This window comes from Notolepis coatsorum, assembly GCF_963971535.1.
Source record: "Notolepis coatsorum genome assembly, chromosome: 6".
NCBI lineage: Eukaryota > Metazoa > Chordata > Actinopteri > Aulopiformes > Paralepididae > Notolepis > Notolepis coatsorum.
The window spans coordinates 100,547,837-100,573,380 of record NC_140170.1 but is presented as its reverse complement, the minus strand read 5'-3'; the positions used below and the strand labels follow the sequence as shown (position 1 = coordinate 100,573,380).

The window sequence follows — 25,544 nt, the reverse complement described above, 5'->3', positions numbered from 1 at the left end:
GGATAAAAAAGGGTGGAATGAAACAAGACGCTGCTACGGTACATACGGCGACCGCTCAGGCCAAAGTGCAGCAGTTTACCAAAAAAAACACAGAACTGCCACATGCATCAGCACTCGGTGGAAGCTAAACGGTTAACAATCAGAACACACGGTGGCAAGGAGACGGCCACGGTACTATACACACACGACCCAGCAGCACGTCGGAACAGTGAGGAGAACAGTTTCCTGGGCAGCACTGAATAAAAACAGACGTCTGGAGCGAGGCTCGATACCTCACTACTCCTGCAGCACAAAAATTTCCATTTCCATCAATGGGTCACCTGTTGGAATTGTGGATAGGTTTAGATTGATTCGTAAACACATCTCAGACGCATGGTCTCCCAACACCAACTGCATCATCAAGAAGGCACAGAAGAGACTGTACTTTCGTATGAAAACCAAAACTCCTGTGAACTTGTATGGCTGTACCATTGAGAGTGTCCCCAACAGGCTGTGTGATCACAGTGTGGTCTGGCAACCTGACTGCTCAGGAGTCAGGACTGCAGACTGCTACAAAGGACTGTAAAAGACAGCAGCAAAAAATCATTGGCACGGAACGACCACAACGTCATAACATTTACACCACTCGCTGCGAAAAGGGAAGTCCAAAAAACATTAAGGACACCAGCCGCCATTGTTCTGTTCTTGCTCCTTCCGTCCAAAAAAAAGGTTTACCGGAGCATCACATGCCACCTGACTCGGTTTCTTTCCACAGGCAGTCAGGTTGCTGAACAGCTGATACAATATAGAGTGGTATATTGTGTATATAATGTACATGAGTGCATTGTGGACATAGTCTATGTGGGCCTGTGGTGTTGTTTTTGACGGTGTGTCCTTCATGTGCCCAAGGCAGAGAGAGCCAGAGCACAAATATTGCATTGTATTTTTAATACACGTGACAATAAAGTTGAACGTGAACTTGGAACAGTGGCCAGTGATGTCAACAGTAACGGGTCCCAATCCCTCATGAGGACAGACAAGAGACAAGGCATACGGCACACAGGTTAGGTAGTGCAGACAGGAGAGGGAACCCACAGATATGTGGAGACAAGCATTTCATGAGTCACAGTGCTGGAGAGATAAGAAATGGTGTCAACACTCCCGACATGGCAAATAAATTTTGCGCCGATACAATATCCCAGAAACATTTTAGATTTGCCTCTTCAAAATGTCGTCGAAATATAGTAATTCTCATCGCTGGCGTTCATTCCCCCCCCCCCCCCCCCCCCCCCCCGAGTGACACACTTTCCACAAAACTGTATCTAATGCTAAATTGATGTGACACGGCGTGGATAACAACCCATGTAATCACGATAATAAGATGCTATGTTCGGAGCTGTGTGGTACTTTGTGCTGTGGCTCATTAACACCACTGGGATCAAATGAAACCATGTTGAGGACATTTTGTGTTTATGTCTAAAATAGTATAATGTGAAATGAATATCAACCCTCAATACCCTTGATTCTCTGTGGTGTTTCTCCCCCCCTTGCCTTTCTTAGTAATTTGCCTCTGGTTATTTCAGAGTGGGTTTTCTACATGATTTCCTCTTAATCATTATCTCCCCAAAGTATTTCAGTAAGCCCCTGTCTATCAAAAAGCATCACAAATTGAATTAAGTTGCCATGTCCTATTTGCAGCAAAAATGGGGGAGGGCAAAAGTGATGCCATGTTGTAACGCAGCGCTTCTGCTCTCAGTGCTACTGTTAATGCTGAGAGGCATGGGGGCAGTACTGTATGTAAGGCCAGAGCACAGACGAAACCCTACATCTGGACAAAACTGTACCATCATAGCAACAACTCTACGTCATCTCAGCCTTAAGTTTCTATATTAACACAGTAAATTAACACACCAGGAATTCAGAAGAGCTTTCAGTATTTTTTTCTTTTTTTTTAAAGCAGGAGGGAGTCGTGCATTTAGTGGGTAGTAACTGTGGAGGTGGGGGAGGGAAGCTCAGTCGTTTATAGATAAATTGAAAAGATTGCCGGTCACGTAAGGCTATTGTCCTTGGTGGAGTGTATGAAAGCGTGTGTGTGTGTGTGTGTGTGTGTGTGTGTGTGTGTGTGTGTGTGTGTGTGTGTGTGTGTGTGTGTGTGTGTGTGTGTGTGTGTATATATACAGGGGTGCTCAGGCTCAGTTCTTGGTCCGTTTGATTGCAGACATCGGCGATAGACTCATGAACAATCCATCAATGTCATGGTTATTGTACAAATGCGTAGAAAAATGTTTTGTTTGCTGCATGTTGCTGTTTTGTCTCTCTTAACTGTCCTTCTGGCATCCCATGCTAGAGAAGCAGCCTCCTCATAGCGCATCACAGTGGTAGATGCCTGGTAAGACCCGACAGGCTACAGATGGAGAAAGAAACAATTAACTGGCTTGAGGGCAAAACAAGTAGAATGTGAAAAGGTTCAGGGAATTAGAAAGAGGGAGGGGAGGTCGTTCAATCCTTTCAGACTAGAAGCTAGTGTGATTTTAGGGTGAGGTGGTTGTGTAGTGGAGGGTGCATGTACAGTAGAATACACCCACCTATCGGCCTAAATAATACCATTTCTCCCTATAAGCAGTATGTATACCCACCTCCCCACCACCCCTGAACTAGGATTTAGTTGGGTAGGCTAGTTCAAAGGTTTTCACAAATCTGTTGCCCCACTTTGTGAGATCAAAATGGCCTATTGACGGTATCTCATTAGAACAACCCCTTTGGTATTACATAGAGCGTTGCAATATACTTAATTAGTTTACTTTATATTGGCAATCTAACCATTTCTCAAATCAAGTGGAATGAATGTACCTAAGATACACTATAAAAATAAGCATGCTTGTTTTGCCTGAAGGAAATCAACAAAAAATGGCATGAAAGCAGAAGAATAAAAAGAAAATAAGTGCAAAACCTCTTCCAAGACGAGCAAACGGGGGGGCGGATGCAGGTGGAAGTTGTCAGTAGGAGGAGGATGAGGAGGAGGCAGCTTGGTTGAGAGAGCAGGGCCATTGGAAAGCAAGTTCAGTCCAGGTTCATCCATTCTTGGCTCCGCCATTGGCTGCAGCAGCGACAGGGGTAGGGTGGAGGCTGCTAAGGGTGTGGGCTGTGAGGAGGCACAGGATAGCCGCAGGGGTGCTCTCATAGTGGGTAGGAGGTTGGTGGAGGTCACTGGGTGGGGCGGAGGAGGGTGCAGGGGCAGGCAGCCCTGAGGGATGCTATACCATCACAGTGAGAAGGCACAGTGTGTGTGTGTGTGTGTGTGTGTGTGTGTGTGTGTGTGTGTGTGTGTGTGTGTGTGTGTGTGTGTGTGTGTGTGTGTGTGTGTGTGTGTGTGTGTGTGTGTGTGTGTGTGTGTGTGCGTGTGTGCGTGCGTGCGTGCGTGCGTGTGTGTGTGTGTGTGTGTGTGTGTGTGTGTGTGAGAGACAGCGAGAGGGGGAGGAGCTAGGGCACTGGGGAACGGGGCAGGGTGGTTAGGCTACTACAGGAGAGATAGAGAGGGGGCCGTGGGGAATCCGGCCTCAGAATATGGTGGTCTCGTACTTGGTGCTGACGGGGCGCCTGTTGGAGTCCCGCTGGTCCAAGAGCCAGGTGGTGCTGCCCAAAGACTGCATGTCTGCCTCCATCTCCAGTGGGTCCATCTGCCAGGGGTGGGGGAGGGGGGGACGAGAGGAGGGCGTGAGACTGGCGGGAGTGGAGGCCATTTCGCCCACACTGACAGAGTCCTCAGCTCACACACACACACAACGTGCATGTGGATTTGAGGCACAGTCCAGTGATGGTTTAGAATCACAGACACTCTGGGCTCAATCCACAACATGGATGATGTCTGATAGCGAGAAACACACAGAGGCGGCCGACGAGACCTGCGACACACTGCGACAAACCAAAGCCATGCCCCACTGGTAGCTAAGGATGAGCTGCCGGAGATATCCCACCCGATGAAAACAACATGTGCTCCACACACCGATGGAAAACATACTGATGTTACTGTCAAAACATAAGGAGTGAGCAATGAACCACAGTTCTGCGTAGTGAGAATAAACATTTAGTTCATTTAGTTACGGCTTTTTCATTCCACATATAAATGGCAGGATCTGAATGAACAAACTTGGAGCTGCTTAAACACCGATACACACTCAATGAAGGCCTTTTTGACAATGAAAAGCTGGTCTGCTCTTGGTGGCCTACCCTCCCGGATCATGGGGGGAGGAATTGTCACATAGTACCTTAAAAGTATAACAATAAAATAAATATGATGTAAATCCAGACGAATTCTATAAATATAATCCAGAGGCTTAATGAGAGAGGAAATGTAATAACGTTGAACATCTGGGTGATGACGACTACGCAATTAGCACTCGCTAGTGCAATTAAGCCAATCAGTTCACGGAAGCTCAAAAATAAGTCACAACAAAGAGTCTCTCTTTCCCGAGAAGGTGTATTGCCAAATAAAATAGAGAGAAACTAACAGCATATCTCAAATAAATAAAAAATATTATAATAATAATAAAAATGGAAGATGACGATGGAAGATGAGAAAGAAATGGGATGCAAGAAAAATTATGGTGTGTGAAAATACAGAGGGCAACTGAAGCGGAGATAAACGTGCACTGAGGCACGGCAGCAGAAGAAATGAAGGGAGAGAAGGTGGTGTGTGTGTGGGGGGGGGGGGGTGTAAACAGATGGGTCATGATGAAGGGATGAGTAGAGGAAAGGAAGGAATAGAAGGACCTGGACTCCAGGGCTAACAGAGTGCACTGGGAGGAAGGAGGGGCGGTGGGTAGTACACGTGTGACAGTAACAGCAGCGGCATTCTAGCAGAGGTGCACCCTGGGAAACGGGAGGACCAAGAAGACAAGAACAGAAGAAGTGTTAAAAGGAGGGAGGGAAACAGAAGAGGGACATCTTAAGAACCACAGATGGACACTTAAAGGGTACAAGGTTTGGGCCCCTGGTCCAATTCCCTTTTTACCAGTAATGTTTTCGATCGGTAGAGCGCCTGCTCAGCACCCTCTGCTCTTCATACTGGACACCTGAAGCTCTGGCTAGTTAGCCACAAAATCAATGCAAAAGTCAATGGGACCATGCCCTGGAACCAGTGTAGGTTTCTGTGATTACTTGAGGGTTTGTAGAGACTGGAGCGTGGGCCCCACTGACTTTGCATTGGTTTGGTTGGTAGCAGCCAGAGCTGCGGTTATCCCGCATGAAGAGCAGCATGGAACGGGCTGAGAAAGGAGCAAGGAAATAGGGTCTATAATTCATGAACTTGCCCTTTAAGATGTCTGGTATACTGGGAGTGTCATAACGCAAGATGAAAGTTTTGTCTCTTGTAAAATACACAAAAAACACATTGGCTCCTAGTGCTGTTGTTGCCATTACTCAGTGAAGATGCTATGGAACTGTACAAGACTGCCTAGGAAGTTCTGGCCCTCTCTCATGGTCTGAGCACATAAATAATCCACAGCTAGCGCCCCACTAGTCTCTTCCCAAGACCGCATCTCAACTAACACCAACCAGATTCATTATGCAGCTTGCGTGATTACGCCATACATTATCTCTACAGGCAGATAATAAAGCTTGGTGATTTGCGGGGCCTCTGCATAAACATATGATTCAGCCAGTGAGCGCGTCCCAGACAGTGCAGCTCTCTCAGGAAGACAGTGATCACTGAGTAGTCATTATTTACTGCCACGGGGGGTCAATACATCAATGTGCAGCCTGGGGGTGTAGTACGTAAACATTTACGTAGCGTACTCGATCAATAGTTAAGAAACAGTGCATGGCCGACCAGCGGGAGCCGAGCCTCCTCAAACACCCTCCCAGAGGAAATCATATCCTGCCCGTAAGCAAGAAATAACACTATTCATTCATCATGGTTCTGTATATGCCCACAGGAAGATCTAGCCCCATCTGAGTGACTCACCGAGTTCGGGGTGTGTGTGTGTGTGTGTGTGTGTGTGTGTGTGTGTGTGTGTGTGTGTGTGTGTGTGTGTGTGTGTGTGTGTGTGTGTGTGTGTGTGTGTGTGTGTGTGTGTGTGTGTGTGTGTGTGTGTGTGTGTGTGGCTAGAATTAGATTGGTGGCAAGTAATGACTCATCACTTTCACCATGCACTGATCTCATCTTTTGGTGTAGGTGGTACGTTGTCATAAGTGGTATGCTTATAGGTTGGTCACATGGACTGTGTAACTCATATGATTATGGGTGCACAAACACACACACACACACACACACACACACACACACACACACACACACACACACACACACACACACACACACACACACACACACACACACACACACACACACACACACACACACACACACACACACACACACACACACACACACACACACACACACACACACACACACACACAGTCACATCATGGTTGGGTAATACTCACTGTCGATCTCCGCATGCTGCTCATGGACTGGGACACCGGTCGGCTGGTTTTGGTCTCTATGACATCTGACCCCAGAGATGTAGGCGGGACGTATTGTCTTGCCCTGGCCTGGAGAGCCAGCTGATAGGCCACCTCAAATGCCTGTCCCAACGTTAAGATGATTTCATAGGTCTGGGTCTGTATCCGAGAAAAAAATAGTTTCAGAAAAAACAATACCAGGCAAGCCGAGGTAATGACACTTGTGCATACATTCAAGAGTGAGTCAGTCAGTCAGTTAGGGACATTCCCTATCGTAGGCTGGTCCTCAGTCCTGGAAAAAAGGTGTTTTCAATATACTGTAGTAGACGTTGAATGCAAGGTCTCTTCCGAGACTGATGAATTACTGTATACTTACATTCATAAGAACAGGAATATGAGGCAAATAGAGTTTTAATTGTTGTTTTATTCAACTATTTTATTGTACTGCACTATTTTGTCTATTTTTATACTCATTCTGTGTCTGCACTTTATGCATTGCTTTTATTTTTAACGATTCCCAATACAAGTGGGGCCTCAGGCCCTGGAGGTGGGTGGGACCTGTGCAGGACGTTTTAACACAGACATCTATCACAATCCTTTTTATAGATTATAATGACAGAAATCTATTAAAGATTTTCAGGGAGGTTTTATTGTAAATTCTCTGATAAATGTTGTGCCTGTCTATAAATATGCCTTTTATGCCTATGTCTATTTTGTGTCTACATCACTGCTGTGAAGCACTTTGGGCTGCAATTGTTGTATGAAAGATGCTATACAAATAATGTTTATTATTATTCATATTATTAATATTATTATTATTAATATTATTATTATTAATGTTTGTTTTTTGGACAACATGTTAAAGGATTACACAGTTTTTGTTATTATTATTATTGTCATTATTATATTGGTATTATATAGTTATTACCTACCCCCATTCCATCATTGCAGCTTAGAGTAAATCCCTTCTTTGCAGTCAATAAAAACGTCAACAACGTTCCATTCCCCAAATGCACATTGATTGACACTAACCTTTACTGTAAACGAGACACAAATTACCACATAATCTGTACTTGTACTTGTACGAGGAAAATGCCAGGCATAGCGGGAGAGGAATCTTAATCATGTGATTAGCCAATCGAGAAATGAATGTCCGTGGGGATGCTGCAGGTTGCCTGACATCCCGCCACACACACAGAATCCTGTTTAAACCTCTCTTTGCAGAATCTGCCACCTCAGCTCAAATGTTAAAACATGACATTTCAAAGAGCATGATGGAATCCAGGGGAAATAATGGTGTTTTAGATTGGCCTCCCACTCTTTATGTGCAAATAGGTCATCGGGGGTTTATGAATTTCCTCAAAAAGTCATGTTGTGGAATTATCATGAGGTTGTTTATCATTTTATAACACAGTTATTAAAGGGGACATATTATGTATCTGTTCAACAATTTAATATAACTTCCTTCAATCTATGGAACATGTTTTTTGCAAAGAAACTAATCTAAATTTATTTTCCAGCAGCTCGTCCTACCCTTGTACACAGTTTTTGATTGATGTAGCACACATCAGATTTTGAATGAATTATTTCCTTACCCGCCTGGCATCCTCCAGACCCTAGAGTAAACTGGGCAGTACATTAGGTAGGCAGTGTTCCTGGCTCCAAAAAGCACAGCTAATTCTGTGAACTCTGAAGGGAATTATGCAATGGGACTGCATGCAATGTTTACCTGTATCTGTGTGCATGTGCCTGGGTAAGTAAGTAAGGATTTATTTTTATAGCACCCTTCCCAGCACGAATGCACTTCACACGTTTAAAAACTAAAAAACAAAAGAACAAGGCAATTCATGAAAAATAAAAACACATCCAAGGTAAAAACAGTGTAAAAAACAGTGCTTCACCAGTTAAAAAAAACAAAGAACAGGTAAATTCATAAAAAACATACAATATAAAAACAGGCATGGACAAAACAGAATGTACGCGGAGGCCTGTCCTGCTCTATAAGTAAAAACCTAGGACCTTGAAACTAATCCTGAACTGGACAGGAAGCCAGTGCAGGGAGGCCAGGACTGGTGTAATATGGGCGGACCTCCTGGACCTGGTAAGCAGCCTAGCAGCAGCATTTTGGACCAGTTGTAGCCGGTCCACTGAGGCTTTGCTCAGGCACGTCAATAAGGAATTGCAGTAGTCCAGCCTGGATGAAATAAAAGCATGGATAGCCATTTCCAGCTCTTCGTGCGATAAAATCTATTCCACATATTCCTGAGGTGGAAAAAACGAGTGCCGGTCAGGGATTTTATGTGCTTCTCGAAAAGCATGGATTGGTCGAATGTTACGCCAATATGTTGTATCTGTATGCGTATTCACACTGTGCACTGTGCACATTATACATACCTTTTTATCTATTTGTCCATTTACCTGTGTATCTAGTTTTAAGCAAATTTATTTCAAATAATATGCTGCTGCTTGCACTCTGGTTGGATAACAATTGTATTTAGTTGTGCTTCATGTTGTGCAATGACAATAAAGTAAATCCAATCTGATCCTAAATTATTAATTACTAAGTAACTAATCACAAACAACACTAATTCTGCTAAACAGCTTACAATTTACAATTTACAATTTAGTCATTTAGCTGACAGTCCAAAGCGACTTACAGATTGTGAACAACATGTCACCAGGGGGGGGTACATCTCTGGCAGCTAAGGGTCAGTGGCATTGTCCATCAAGTAATATTGAGCTTGAGTGTTACATAGTATAGACATATTAGCAAAATAGGTAGTAGTATAAGAATAGTAGCATAGTATTAGGGTACATAATAGTAAAAAGGTTAAAGGGTTAGTATATTATTATTATTTCAGATTGTTTAGGCTTGTTACGTAATCTAAAGACTTGAAACCCTGGCTAAACAGCAAGATGTATCTATGTCATTCCCCCCCAGTGACCCAGATATTGCAGATGGCCAAACCTAGAGCGACTGTAGGCAAACTCCATCTTCTATTAATGAGGCCTTTCAGGTGAGGTTGGGTCACTCACCACCTCCACGGTACTGAACACGTGACAGAAATGGTGGCCGCTCTTCAGGTCCTTCATGATGTACGCAAAGGTGCAGAGGTCGTCTGGGTCTTGGGCCGCACACGAGATGTTCCTTATCTCATGCTCTGCTACTATGGCCTGATGGGCGGACAGAAGAAGAGGGGGAGCAGGATGATGAATGATGAGGTCAGGAGTAACTGGAAATCAACCGCTAATGGAGCAATTTTTAAACCACTGGCAGCATCAACCAGAATGTTTTTCTGTAGAGGGATCGACAGGAAGAGAGAGAGAGAGAGAGAGAGAGAGAGAGAGAGAGAGAGAGAGAGAGAGAGAGAGAGAGAGAGAGAGGGGGGGGTAGAGAGGAATAGCCAGACAGATAGACAGATAGACAGATACAGACAAGACAGACAAGACAGACAAGACAGACAAGACAGACAAGACAGACAAGACAGACAAGACAGACAAGACAGACAAGACAGACAGACAGACAGACAGACAGACAGACAGACAGACAGACAGACAGACAGACAGACAGACAGACAGACAGACAGACAGACAGACAGACAGACAGACAGACAGACAGACAGACAGACAGACAGACAGACAGACAGACAGACAGACAGACAGACAGACAGACAGACAGACAGACAGACAGACAGACAGACAGACAGACAGACAGACAGACAGACAGACAGACAGACAGACAGACAGACAGACAGACAGACAGACAGACAGACAGACAGACAGACAGACAGACAGACAGACAGACAGACAGACAGACAGACAGACAGACAGACAGACAGACAGACAGACAGACAGACAGACAGACAGACAGACAGACAGACAGACAGACAGACAGACAGACAGACAGACAGACAGACAGACAGACAGACAGACAGACAGACAGACAGACAGACAGACAGACAGACAGACAGACAGACAGACAGACAGACAGACAGACAGACAGACAGACAGACAGACAGACAGACAGACAGACAGACAGACAGACAGACAGACAGACAGACAGACAGACAGACAGACAGACAGACAGACAGACAGACAGACAGACAGACAGACAGACAGACAGACAGACAGACAGACAGACAGACAGACAGACAGACAGACAGACAGACAGACAGACAGACAGACAGACAGACAGACAGACAGACAGACAGACAGACAGACAGACAGACAGACAGACAGACAGACAGACAGACAGACAGACAGACAGACAGACAGACAGACAGACAGACAGACAGACAGACAGACAGACAGACAGACAGACAGACAGACAGACAGACAGACAGACAGACAGACAGACAGACAGACAGACAGACAGACAGACAGACAGACAGACAGACAGACAGACAGACAGACAGACAGACAGACAGACAGACAGACAGACAGACAGACAGACAGACAGACAGACAGACAGACAGACAGACAGACAGACAGACAGACAGACAGACAGACAGACAGACAGACAGACAGACAGACAGACAGACAGACAGACAGACAGACAGACAGACAGACAGACAGACAGACAGACAGACAGACAGACAGACAGACAGACAGACAGACAGACAGACAGACAGACAGACAGACAGACAGACAGACAGACAGACAGACAGACAGACAGACAGACAGACAGACAGACAGACAGACAGACAGACAGACAGACAGACAGACAGACAGACAGACAGACAGACAGACAGACAGACAGACAGACAGACAGACAGACAGACAGACAGACAGACAGACAGACAGACAGACAGACAGACAGACAGACAGACAGACAGACAGACAGACAGACAGACAGACAGACAGACAGACAGACAGACAGACAGACAGACAGACAGACAGACAGACAGACAGACAGACAGACAGACAGACAGACAGACAGACAGACAGACAGACAGACAGACAGACAGACAGACAGACAGACAGACAGACAGACAGACAGACAGACAGACAGACAGACAGACAGACAGACAGACAGACAGACAGACAGACAGACAGACAGACAGACAGACAGACAGACAGACAGACAGACAGACAGACAGACAGACAGACAGACAGACAGACAGACAGACAGACAGACAGACAGACAGACAGACAGACAGACAGACAGACAGACAGACAGACAGACAGACAGACAGACAGACAGACAGACAGACAGACAGACAGACAGACAGACAGACAGACAGACAGACAGACAGACAGACAGACAGACAGACAGACAGACAGACAGACAGACAGACAGACAGACAGACAGACAGACAGACAGACAGACAGACAGACAGACAGACAGACAGACAGACAGACAGACAGACAGACAGACAGACAGACAGACAGACAGACAGACAGACAGACAGACAGACAGACAGACAGACAGACAGACAGACAGACAGACAGACAGACAGACAGACAGACAGACAGACAGACAGACAGACAGACAGACAGACAGACAGACAGACAGACAGACAGACAGACAGACAGACAGACAGACAGACAGACAGACAGACAGACAGACAGACAGACAGACAGACAGACAGACAGACAGACAGACAGACAGACAGACAGACAGACAGACAGACAGACAGACAGACAGACAGACAGACAGACAGACAGACAGACAGACAGACAGACAGACAGACAGACAGACAGACAGACAGACAGACAGACAGACAGACAGACAGACAGACAGACAGACAGACAGACAGACAGACAGACAGACAGACAGACAGACAGACAGACAGACAGACAGACAGACAGACAGACAGACAGACAGACAGACAGACAGACAGACAGACAGACAGACAGACAGACAGACAGACAGACAGACAGACAGACAGACAGACAGACAGACAGACAGACAGACAGACAGACAGACAGACAGACAGACAGACAGACAGACAGACAGACAGACAGACAGACAGACAGACAGACAGACAGACAGACAGACAGACAGACAGACAGACAGACAGACAGACAGACAGACAGACAGACAGACAGACAGACAGACAGACAGACAGACAGACAGACAGACAGACAGACAGACAGACAGACAGACAGACAGACAGACAGACAGACAGACAGACAGACAGACAGACAGACAGACAGACAGACAGACAGACAGACAGACAGACAGACAGACAGACAGACAGACAGACAGACAGACAGACAGACAGACAGACAGACAGACAGACAGACAGACAGACAGACAGACAGACAGACAGACAGACAGACAGACAGACAGACAGACAGACAGACAGACAGACAGACAGACAGACAGACAGACAGACAGACAGACAGACAGACAGACAGACAGACAGACAGACAGACAGACAGACAGACAGACAGACAGACAGACAGACAGACAGACAGACAGACAGACAGACAGACAGACAGACAGACAGACAGACAGACAGACAGACAGACAGACAGACAGACAGACAGACAGACAGACAGACAGACAGACAGACAGACAGACAGACAGACAGACAGACAGACAGACAGACAGACAGACAGACAGACAGACAGACAGACAGACAGACAGACAGACAGACAGACAGACAGACAGACAGACAGACAGACAGACAGACAGACAGACAGACAGACAGACAGACAGACAGACAGACAGACAGACAGACAGACAGACAGACAGACAGACAGACAGACAGACAGACAGACAGACAGACAGACAGACAGACAGACAGACAGACAGACAGACAGACAGACAGACAGACAGACAGACAGACAGACAGACAGACAGACAGACAGACAGACAGACAGACAGACAGACAGACAGACAGACAGACAGACAGACAGACAGACAGACAGACAGACAGACAGACAGACAGACAGACAGACAGACAGACAGACAGACAGACAGACAGACAGACAGACAGACAGACAGACAGACAGACAGACAGACAGACAGACAGACAGACAGACAGACAGACAGACAGACAGACAGACAGACAGACAGACAGACAGACAGACAGACAGACAGACAGACAGACAGACAGACAGACAGACAGACAGACAGACAGACAGACAGACAGACAGACAGACAGACAGACAGACAGACAGACAGACAGACAGACAGACAGACAGACAGACAGACAGACAGACAGACAGACAGACAGACAGACAGACAGACAGACAGACAGACAGACAGACAGACAGACAGACAGACAGACAGACAGACAGACAGACAGACAGACAGACAGACAGACAGACAGACAGACAGACAGACAGACAGACAGACAGACAGACAGACAGACAGACAGACAGACAGACAGACAGACAGACAGACAGACAGACAGACAGACAGACAGACAGACAGACAGACAGACAGACAGACAGACAGACAGACAGACAGACAGACAGACAGACAGACAGACAGACAGACAGACAGACAGACAGACAGACAGACAGACAGACAGACAGACAGACAGACAGACAGACAGACAGACAGACAGACAGACAGACAGACAGACAGACAGACAGACAGACAGACAGACAGACAGACAGACAGACAGACAGACAGACAGACAGACAGACAGACAGACAGACAGACAGACAGACAGACAGACAGACAGACAGACAGACAGACAGACAGACAGACAGACAGACAGACAGACAGACAGACAGACAGACAGACAGACAGACAGACAGACAGACAGACAGACAGACAGACAGACAGACAGACAGACAGACAGACAGACAGACAGACAGACAGACAGACAGACAGACAGACAGACAGACAGACAGACAGACAGACAGACAGACAGACAGACAGACAGACAGACAGACAGACAGACAGACAGACAGACAGACAGACAGACAGACAGACAGACAGACAGACAGACAGACAGACAGACAGACAGACAGACAGACAGACAGACAGACAGACAGACAGACAGACAGACAGACAGACAGACAGACAGACAGACAGACAGACAGACAGACAGACAGACAGACAGACAGACAGACAGACAGACAGACAGACAGACAGACAGACAGACAGACAGACAGACAGACAGACAGACAGACAGACAGACAGACAGACAGACAGACAGACAGACAGACAGACAGACAGACAGACAGACAGACAGACAGACAGACAGACAGACAGACAGACAGACAGACAGACAGACAGACAGACAGACAGACAGACAGACAGACAGACAGACAGACAGACAGACAGACAGACAGACAGACAGACAGATAGATAGATAGATAGATAGATTGATTGATTGATTGATTGATTGATTGATTGATTGATTGATTACCTTAGTGGCTGCATCAATGAACTTCACTCCTCTGTAGGTGATGGACAGTATGACAACAGGACCCTTTCTTGAATCCTTTGATTTCTAGAATGAACAGAATACACGAGAGAATGACCCAATATACTGTAGAACATGCTGGTTTATCCACTTTGAATGAGGTGATGATATATTGATTCATCTCCGGCAGACCTACCCTAATTTTAGCACAGGCGTCTTGAGTGGACTCAATCCCTCGTAGATCCCTGATAATCATTGATCCCAGATACTGGTGGAAGAAAAGCACAATAGCACAAAACGAGCTTGAACGGATTGAAGGGGCCTTTCCTAGTGTACCTACATTTCTTTCAGCGCACCTAAGATGGCTTCCGTAGGATTTTGATAACCTTGACATAGGAACGAGCAGAACCAGGACCGATTTCCGTGACCGCAATATCACACATATGTTGGCGGGCCATTTAATTTTTATTTGTTCCGTTCATGGCAATACACAGCTCCACAAAAATTACAACAGCATAATTAATTTTCAATAATTCATAATAGAAAGCACCTCTCAATTTGTACATTCCATGAGTGAAAAGGAGCAGGGAGAAGAACATCTTATTTAGCCTGCCCCTTACTCAAAACAATAAATAAACAATCGAAATAGATGGTCTGTCAATTACACATATTTAACAAGCAATACGTGTATATATAACATGAGAAAAAAAATATCTTGAACTGAAAGATATTTGTACAACTCTTTAAACCATTCTGTAGAGAATTCCATAGTTTTACACAGTACACAACCAGCCAAAAGACCGGGATGTGGATCTGAACGGGAGTGAGTTTAAGTTCTATGCATAGCAAGTCTACAGCGCAGCAGATCCACACCTCCACACAAGCCATACCGTAACACTGCTGGGGGTGTAAGTGGCTTAAGCTGTGGAGACCACAGGGTAATATTTACGTGTCACTTTCTACCTACAACGTGGAGCGTGGAGGTGACTTACGGTAGCCTCGTACCCGCAGGCGTCCAGGATCAGCTTCTCCGGCTGGTGATGCCAGGCCGACACCGTGGCGTAGGTAGCGGATTGGCTCGGAGGCCGCAGGTTCAGACGAGAGTCTCTACTGTGTTTATCACTTCTGTCCTGCAGAGGTGCAATGAAATGAGGAGATTCATTCCTTTTGAAGGGGGGGAGGGGGGGGGGGGGGGGGCTGTGACATGTAATATTTGAACCCTTTAATCAATGAATGAGTTTCTTCCGAATGCTACATATCAGAATAATTTTGTTATAGAGGGCCTACTATTCTTTATAATAGTTTAATTTATGGAGGAGCCAGGGGAAAGCTTCTCTGTCTATTGTTAAATCAATACAACACCGCAGGTGCCCTCTCTCTCTCTCTCTCTCTCTCTCTCTCTCTCTCTCTCTCTTCTCTCTATCTCTCTCTCTCTCTCTCTCTCTCCTCTCTCTCTCTCTCTCTCTCTCTCCTCTCTCTCTCTCTTCTCTCTCTCTCTCTCTCTCTCTCCTCTCTCTCTCTCTCTCTCTCTCTCCACAGCTCTCTCTCTCTCTCTCTTGCTCTCTCTCCCCAGCAGCCCCATCTTCACAGAGGCACACGTCTCACTCATTATGCATGGTGCAAAGGAAAGATAGTGAGAGTATCCAGACTCACTACGGAGCGTGGCCTGTCGCCGTAGGAGCGCAGAGACGCGTTGCAGTCCTGGTCGGCTCCCTTCCTTCTCCTCCTCCCCTCACCAGACTCGCTCAGTGGCAGGAGCATGTCCATGGAGCGGCTGGTGTAGGGGTCCATCTGACTGAGGGGAGACGTGGTCTGGGACAGGAGGTCGTGGAACTATGGCGTGCACACAGACAGACACACACACACGCACACACGCACACAGAATATACAGATACATTATTGGGCAGAACTATACATAAAACAGTACTATCAGAGTTTTCATAATGACAGGGCATAGAGCAGTACTACCAGAGTATTCCTAATGACAGGACATATAGCAGTACTACCAGAGTATTCCTAATGACAGGACATAGAGCAGTACTACCAGAGTATTCCTAATGACAGGACATAGAGCAGTACTACCAGAGTATTCCTAATGACAGGACATAGAGCAGTACTACCAGAGTATTCCTAATGACAGGAACATAGAGCAGTACTACCAGAGTATTCATAATGACAGGACATAGAGCAGTACTACCAGAGTATTCCTAATGACAGGACATAGAGCAGTACTACCAGAGTAGTATTCATAATGACAGGACATAGAGCAGTACCACCAGAGTATTCATAATGGCAGGACATAGAGCAGTACTACCAGAGTATTCCTAATGACAGGACATAGAGCAGTACTACCAGAGTATTATATAGCAGTACTACCAGATTATTCCTAATGACAGGACATAGAGCAGTACTACCAGAGTATTCCTAATGACAGGACATAGAGCAGTACTACCAGAGTATTCCTAATGACAGGACATAGAGCAGTACTACCAGAGTATTCCTAATGACAGGACATAGAGCAGTACTACCAGAGTATTATATAGCAGTACTACCAGATTATTCCTAATGACAGGACATAGAGCAGTACTACCAGAGTATTCCTAATGACAGGACATAGAGCAGTACTACCAGAGTATTCATAATGACAGGACATAGAGCATTACTACCAGAGTATTCATAATGACAGGACATATCAGAGTATTCAGTGACATTGAATGCACTCAGTACTCAGGGGTCGTACCATGATTTGGGACAGGCGGTGGGACTTGCTGGGTGCCTCCTCATACGGTCTCTCTGCTAGAGAGGCGATGATCCTCTTCCTGTGTCCCAGATGTCCAACCTTTATCACCTGGAAGAGGACAACAGTGAGACGGGGGAACAACACAACTTTTTCACAGCTCCCAATATCAACTATCAAATATCTCATGGAGTGCTGTTTATATACAGTAGAAGAAGCTAATACAAATATACACCAGAACACACTGACACACAGTTGGTGGCACACACCCTGCACTGGCAAGCATCCGCCAACAAACAGAATTGACTCTCGTCAATAATTCAGCTTCAGTCTGTTTCGCCGTAAGCTCAGAATACACGCAGGGACACTATAATTCATGGTACCACTTTGGTACGTTATAGCGCTAAAATAACAGGGAGAAACAGAGAGATTTATTGGTAATATGCAAATAGGTTAATGATTTGAAAGTAATGTTTCTTACAGGCCCTTGATTTCTTGGTATTCCCCCTATTGGTATTGTTTTTGTTTAAACACATTTTTAGACTATCCTTTTCGAACTCCTATCACCTATATGATCAGGATTGCCTATCTAACTGAAGGATTACCTCACATATCACATAGTGTGTGGCCACGAAGTCAATATCCTTTTAAATATCCCCTTTTTTCCATTCAGTTGTTCATCCAGTTACACCTGAAAAGGCAGAACAGAAAGCGACGAGGTGAGCGTTCAGTATTCCTGTGTTGAGAAGAGATTTAAACAAGAGCAAGAGGCCTAGCAACTATGTGATCTCACGGATCACCTTGATGCTCGGTACCATTTGATGGTAAGGATGGTGACGGTAAGGAGAGGAGAGTGGTTGTCGGGGATCTAACGGGCGAGGCGAGGTTCTGCACAGGATGTTCAAAGGCAGTTCTGCACACTGCTCCCATCGCATGTAAGTAGTTGAAACTATCCCACACACAACGCCGGTTTGTCTGGTAGCTGTCATGTATGTTGCTGCTGCTACTGCTTCTACTGCAGCTACTGCCATTTTGCCTCCACCACCATTGGCTCTGCTCATCATCAGTGTGGTGGCGTGTGGTGCATCGCAGCATGGCTGTTTGTACACTGCAGTAGACATCGCTTCTCTTCTCCTCTATTTAGCAGTAGGCGGCAATCTAAACCGTGCAATCTCACCTGTATTGTATTCACCTTGAACTGCAATAGCCTGCATGGCTGATCTCACCAAACAAGGGTTAGTCAAGGGAAAGTAACAGAAGAATATTGTACACTTCGCCGCTCACGCACGCTCCACTCCCTCCATGCTAGCATTTCAACATCTAGGGTCCAACATAGGACCTGTTATACCCAACAAATCACTTACAAATTAAATTTGTATTCAAATGTTAAAAGAACACGCCAACATTCTTGGAAATTAGCTTACCGTCTTCTCCAGAGAGAGACAAGAAGATAGATACCAGTCTCCAGGACATTTATAACAAGCGTTGCAGGGCCAAGGCTAAGAGAATAATCAAAGACTCTAGTCACCCGAACAACTGCCTCTTTGAACTGCTGCGGTCAGGCAAGCGCTACCGGAGTCGCATGGCCAGTACAGAGAGACTCAGAAGGAGCTTCTATCCCCAGGCCATCAGGATGCTCAATGACAATGACACTATGTAACAACCCATCATCTACACTCACTGCACACACATCCACATGTACACACTCACTTTAAACAAACACTCACCTTACCAATCACTTTATTCACTTTAGATACTTTAACACACTTTATATTTATCTATTATTAAAGATATTTGCACTACATTCATACCTCATTTGCACCCTACCCTAAGTTTTGTACCTCATCTCAGTTCTGCATTGTACCTCACTGTTACTCATTTTACTCTGTATTGTATATTGTATATATGTATATTGACTGAACATTCCTTTACTTACTTTTTACTTACTTCTTGATAACTTTTTTTTTTTTTTTTTTACTTACTTACTTACTTACTTTTTTTTACTGTATGCAGCACACTCTCAGGGGCTCATACAGAAACAAACATTTCATCATAAAGTATTCTGTATTTTATTATGACAAATAATAAACAAACTTGAACTTGAAACTTGAAACTCCTCTCTGTGCGTTCAGTAGAAAGCTATCTGGCTGCATGTTAGCCTAGCTTAGCACAATGAATGGTAGCGGACATGACCGGTTAGCCTAAGCATTGTCCAACTAACACCTCTCCCGAAGGCTAAACGGTCATGTCCACTTCCATTCATTGTGCTAAGCTAGGCTATAACATTGGTGTTGGTGTGTTCTTTTAAGTAATGTAAAATTACTGTATTAAAGACTTGTTATTACTGTAACGTTACTATATTATAACGCAGTTCTTCCCTGACCTCCACTTTAGAGTTCAGCATTGTATTGTATTGTCAAGTGACTGGTAACTCTTAATATAGAGACATGATGGAATATAATGTACAACAATACAATAAAAAGGTGGATACACTATGAATTCCAGTCAATCAACACCAATATGTAAAAAAATCTAAGAAATTTATCATTTGAGTATTATTTGTTTCCCCTCAAAGATTTACTATTTTAAACTTGCATCAATCTCATACTATAATCTGTACTAGGAATTACTATAATCTAATTAAGAATTTCAAAGATTTAAATCAATTTAAAAAGGGTCAACTCTATTTCAGAAATACAAAAGGGAGGTAAAGCTGCGGTGGGTCCACTACATACATCGCTTATGACTATAAATGTAATTATGTTATGTCCACGGGAGAGAGAGATAGAAAGAGAGAGAGAGAGAGAGAGAGAGAGAGAGAGAGAGAGAGAGAGAGAGAGAGAGAGAGAGAGAGAGAGAGAGAGAGAGAGAGAGAGAGAGAGAGAAAGAGAGAGAGAGAGAGAGAGAAAGAGAGAGAGAAAGAGAGAGAGCGAGAGAGAGAGAGAGAGAGAGAGAGAGAGAGAGAGAGAGAGAGAGAGAGAGAGAGAGAGAGAGAGAGAGAGAGAGAGAGAGAGAGAGAGGGACAGAGACAGAGAGAGAGAAGGGGGTAGGGGGATACAAGATGAAGTAACCCCAGGCTCTTACATTGACAATCTCCAGCTCCCACAGATTCTTGACACAGTCCAGAGTACGATAGCCACTGGAGAGGAAGTTGGGTAGGTACTCCTGCAACCCCAGGCCGTCCAGCCAGGAGGAGAGGGAGGTGCTGCCGTCACAGCCCAGAGCTTTCACCTATAGGGGGGAAGTTCCATAGATGGAGTCAAATACTTATCATTCATTAACCGCTTAACCTGCAATGAGTCTGCCTGGCCATTTTAGTCTTAGTTTTTGAGGACTGCATACTTTTTTTGCAAACCAAAACGATAGGTTATGTATATAACCTAGTTATATGAATACTGGCTGAGCGTCTTGCTCTTTCGCCTATCGAGATATACCTCATCTCCAGTACCTATTGTACTACATGAACGAAAACAAAACACCCTTGCACTTGACCAGGCCCCGCCCCAGTGACCTCCCTATAAGTCACCAGGCGTGGTCACACTCGCCCTTCCTCGGGAAGAGTTTTCCATCAGAAACCCCCCCCCAAGGGACCTCAGGGCGTGCTAAAGAGCGAGACGCTCAGCCAGTACTCATATAACTAGGTTATATACATAACCTATCGTTATATAGTCGTACTGGCGAATCGCGTCTCCCTCTTTCGCCTATCGAGATATGGGGACAGAGCAGACGCGAGGACCGACAAATGTACCCCCTGAGGACCCGCAAGCCGTGCACCAGGGGGGAGGGGAGTCCCGTCACCCCCCCTTCCTAGCGAAGAGGGGGCGGCAGTCAACTCCACCCAAGTGCGAAAAAGAGGGAACTAGAAACCTCTAAACGCACAGCACAGGCGGGACCACGTGTGACACAACACCTTGTGGCCCACACCCACACATCCCTGCTAACCCACCAAAAGGCGGGAAGCAGGGGAGGTTCCAGACCTCAGAACCGCCTGGGAGACAGAACCCCCATTCATGTCCATGAGGTAAAACCTTACGAAGGGACCCGGGGGAGGACCATGAGGCCGCAGCACAGATGTCCTCCACCGAGGCCCCTCCTAACAGGGACGACAGAGGCTGCCACACCACGAGTGGAGTGCGCCCTGACACCCCCAGGGGGGGCCAGCCCAGCCAACGTGTAGCAAAGGGCAATGCCCTCGCACAACCAATGGGACAGGCGCTGTTCCGACAGTGCCTTACCAGCGCGAGAGCCACCGTAACAGACAAAGAGCTGATCGGTAGCCCTGAGGTCCTGAGTCCGGCTGAGGTAAACCCCCAAAGCCCGGACCGGACAGGTGAAGGCACGCCTCTAACTCACCAGCGTGAGGAGGCGGATGAAACGCCTGAACCACAATATCCCTGGAGCGAAAAGAGCTCCGGATATTTTTTGGCACGAAGACTGGATTAGGCCTCAGAGTTGCACCGCTATTGACACGAATAGACAGGCACTCAGGCCGCACCGAGAGAGCACAGAGCTCACCCACGCGCTTAGCGGAGGTGATGGCCAGCAGGAACGCAGTCTTGAAGACAGCTGTTCCAAGGTGCCTGCTCAAGAGGCTCAAACGGGGCCTCGGACAACCGGCCGAGGACCAATTGAAGGTCCCAACTCGGAGACAGAGAACGTTTCACCGGCTTAAGGCGCAGAGCACCAAGCAGGAAACGCTTCACAAGAGGGTGGCTGAACAACATAACGCCCTCAAACCCCTCATGACAAGAGGATATAGCCGCAGCATATACCCTCACCGTCGAAGCCGACAGTCTATCAAAAATAGACTGAAGGAAGGTAAGGACAGCGTCCAGGGGGCAGGACACCGGGTCCCAGCCCCCACCTTACACCACTCTTGGAAAATATGCCACCTACCCGCGTAAACCGCGATAGTGGAGGGAGCATGCGCGTTCCGGATGGTGTCAACCACAGAAGGATCCATCCTCTCCACTCACCCTCTTACCAGCCAAACCATCAGCAGCTGGCCCAGCACAGGGAACTGACACAGAGACCCGTGCGCTTGAGAGAGGGCCCGTGATGACCAAGGAACAGGCCACGACGGGGCTACCAAGAGCTGGATCAGGACCGGGAACCACACAGCTGCGCCCCGGTCCGGCGCAATCAGGATCAAGGTCCTGCGCTCCTCAACGTACCCGCCCCAACAACTGACCTAACAGATGTATGGGGGGAAAGAATCCCAGGCGGCCACGGCATCGGTCCCAGACCTGCCTGACTATGTCCGGACGTAATCCCCACTCGTCAGGGTGAGGACCGCCCCGCGACATCACACCTGTACCCACATTCACCCTGCCAGGGATGTGGAGAGCCCTCAGGCTGCGCAGATGGAGAACGCCCATAGCTAGCCACCCGCCGCCCGGTGCAGACGGGGGAGCGTACTCCTCCCTGTCTGTTGATATACGACGCTGACGTCGTATTGTCCGTCCTGATCAAACACCGTTTGAGGACCAGAAGGACCGCCTTCAATACCAACACATTAAACGTAGCGCAGACCGGGCAGCATGGTCTTGCCAGCTGCCCCCTACTGCGTTGGCCCGATGCGTCTCCAGTGAGGGAGGCGTCGGTGAAAACCGTGACGTGTGACAGCCTACTGCCCATGGGGACCCCCCTGGTGAGGGCCCCAGGCCCTCCCCAGAGGGCGAGGTCCCCCAGTACTGACACGGGAACCTTAGCCGCTTCCACTTGGCTCCACCGGGTCTATTTCCATACTGGAAAAACCACCTCCGTATCCTCCTCATGAGGTGAAGAGGAGGCCAAGAGGGACCACGGAATGAGCAGATGTCATCATACCGAGCAGGCGTATCACGGACAGCGCCGTAACCGTCCTAAGACGGAACCTCCCGAGCATGTCGATAACATGCTCTGAGAGGGATGCCCATAGTACTCCACCCGTTGACTGGGAAGAGGAGTACTCTACTTCCAGTCTACAGCAAACCCCAGGAATTCCACCACCTGCCTGGTATGAGACCTGACGATCCACCTTGACCGCCAAGGACCAGAACATCGTCAGGGCAGAATACACTTCGTAACGACGCAGAAGCCCCAGTGGGCCTCCATGCACTTGGTGAAGATGCGGGGAGCCAGAGAAAAACCGAACGGCAGCCTCTGGTACTCATACGCTAAACCCTGCAAAGGAAGCGTAGGTAAGCCCTAGGATGGAAGATCGGGGATGCGAATACGCATCCTACAGGTCTATGGAGGAGAACCAGGCCCCCGCCTGACAGTGGTCAACAGGTAGGAGACGGTCCAAAATGCTGAACCTTCCCATGGGACAGGTCCAGCATGGGTCTGACACCCCCCCCTCCCGATTTCTCAGGCAGAGAATACCGGGAGGAAAAAGCCACGACGATGGCTTGCTTCGCCCACAGAGATTATATCTCGTTGACCAGAGCTGTCACTGCTGGTGACCCTGACAATAGGGTCTGTACCAAACCCGAAAATGGGTGGGGTTGTGTAAATACAAGTCCCCGCCTCAGCGTTCTCTCCATCCACCTCGACATATGGTACTGCTGTAGCCATATGTGATGATACTCCCAAACGCACCCGCCGCCATTTGGCGCAGGTCCGCTAGGAACTGTAGATAGGCGGCCCGGTCCCACCCGCTGTGCGTAGCCAACCCTGGACCCGTGCGAGCAGAGCGTTCCGTGGAGTCGGGACATCGGACCCTGACACTACCCACGAGGCAATCGCACCCAAGGGGGGACCCCGACAGAAAGGGCCGGTTTGATACGGGGGAAGCTGACATCATACTTGGTGACAAAAGCTCCCCCACTGAACACCCCTCCAGAACATGCTGAGGAGTTGTTCTGCAGCTGGACATGCAAGGTGTGAGGCCCCCATGGGTTCCTACACACCGTAGCCCTGCAGTGATATTACTACCACCCAAATCACGCGCGCCTGCGAGACCACTGCCAATCTTTCAGGAGTGGGAGGCACCAACGTGATACCCGGCCTGGCGAAGGCGAGGTCGGGGAAGCCCGCACTGTTTGCCTCAAAAAAGGTCTCGAGCCCCACTGCTGACAACACTCGTAGTTGACAGATGTAACACCAGGTTCAACCAAACACAGCTTATGGTGTGGGAGCCGCTTGACAGCACAATATTCTCATGGACAGACCCAGGCTCAGCCATCAACTGGGTGTCAGCCCCTGTCCCCATGAGAAGCGAAACGTGGGGCCGCATGCGCTTCATTGAAGGCCCTCGGCCCGCAGCCAAAGGAAAACAAATCAGAGCCCCTTTTCCGCTGGTGTTGGGGGAGGGAGTGATCGGAGAGCGGGCTGCACACGGCAGGACGGCGACGGTTTCTCAGGCCGTGCTCATCCAATGTGGCCGATCCCTCGGCCGCCAAGGCTGTCGGCCTTGTGGACACCTGTTGACTTAACGTCCAGGGTACCTCCGGCGGGGGAAACATGGCCGCCGGTTGAGGGCCTCGCCACAGCTGCTGGCGAGGCCGTGCTCTCACCTCTGGCTGCGCGGCGTGAGGCGTGTGGGGCCTAGGTCCAATACCGCCCGCGCTCCAACGGAAGACCAAAGATCCTCTGCGGAGAGGGGAGCCCTGAGGAGGGAAAAATTATTTTTAACTTCTCACCCCCTCAAAGGGAGACCAATCCAACCAAGATGTCTGTAAACAAGCGTTGACAGCATCCTAGCCCTCCCTGCGGTTATAGCTTGCGGCTAGGTCAAAGCTAATAACGTCAACAACCTCGCACAATGTTTCGATGTCGGCTGGCCCTCATGGCCCCGCCACCAGACACCATTGTTGACAGAAAAAAACAGCAATGCGAACAAAGTTACTAACCGCTGCTAATTCTATACCGTGGCGGTACAGGCTTAACAGCCCACCAGCCATCCGCCGGGCAGACCCACCTCATGGCGTCGGCCGGGCGGGGCACTGTTTCAACATGCCAGAGGCAAAGGACTGATGCCACCTGCTTCATAAACACGGAGCACCAGTGGTGGTTGCAACCAGCAACCTCCACTGTGGTGTGCACCC

The 25,544-nt window shown here is 47.6% G+C and overlaps 1 protein-coding gene across 1 annotated transcript in view; it reads right to left on the bottom strand.

Annotated features, from left to right (window-relative positions):
- Window positions 1–1,327: 1,327 nt before the first annotated feature.
- Window positions 1,328–25,544, bottom strand: part of anks1ab (ankyrin repeat and sterile alpha motif domain containing 1Ab) — an 88,369-nt gene continuing 64,152 nt past the window's right edge. Inside the window, 10 exon segments of the mRNA XM_084316584.1 lie at window positions 1,328–2,383; window positions 3,559–3,656; window positions 6,427–6,603; window positions 9,481–9,618; window positions 14,781–14,864; window positions 14,974–15,045; window positions 15,770–15,907; window positions 16,431–16,610; window positions 17,518–17,625; window positions 20,599–20,745. Of these exon segments, the coding sequence (XP_084172710.1) occupies window positions 2,350–2,383; window positions 3,559–3,656; window positions 6,427–6,603; window positions 9,481–9,618; window positions 14,781–14,864; window positions 14,974–15,045; window positions 15,770–15,907; window positions 16,431–16,610; window positions 17,518–17,625; window positions 20,599–20,745 (1,176 nt within the window). The 3' untranslated portion in view covers window positions 1,328–2,349.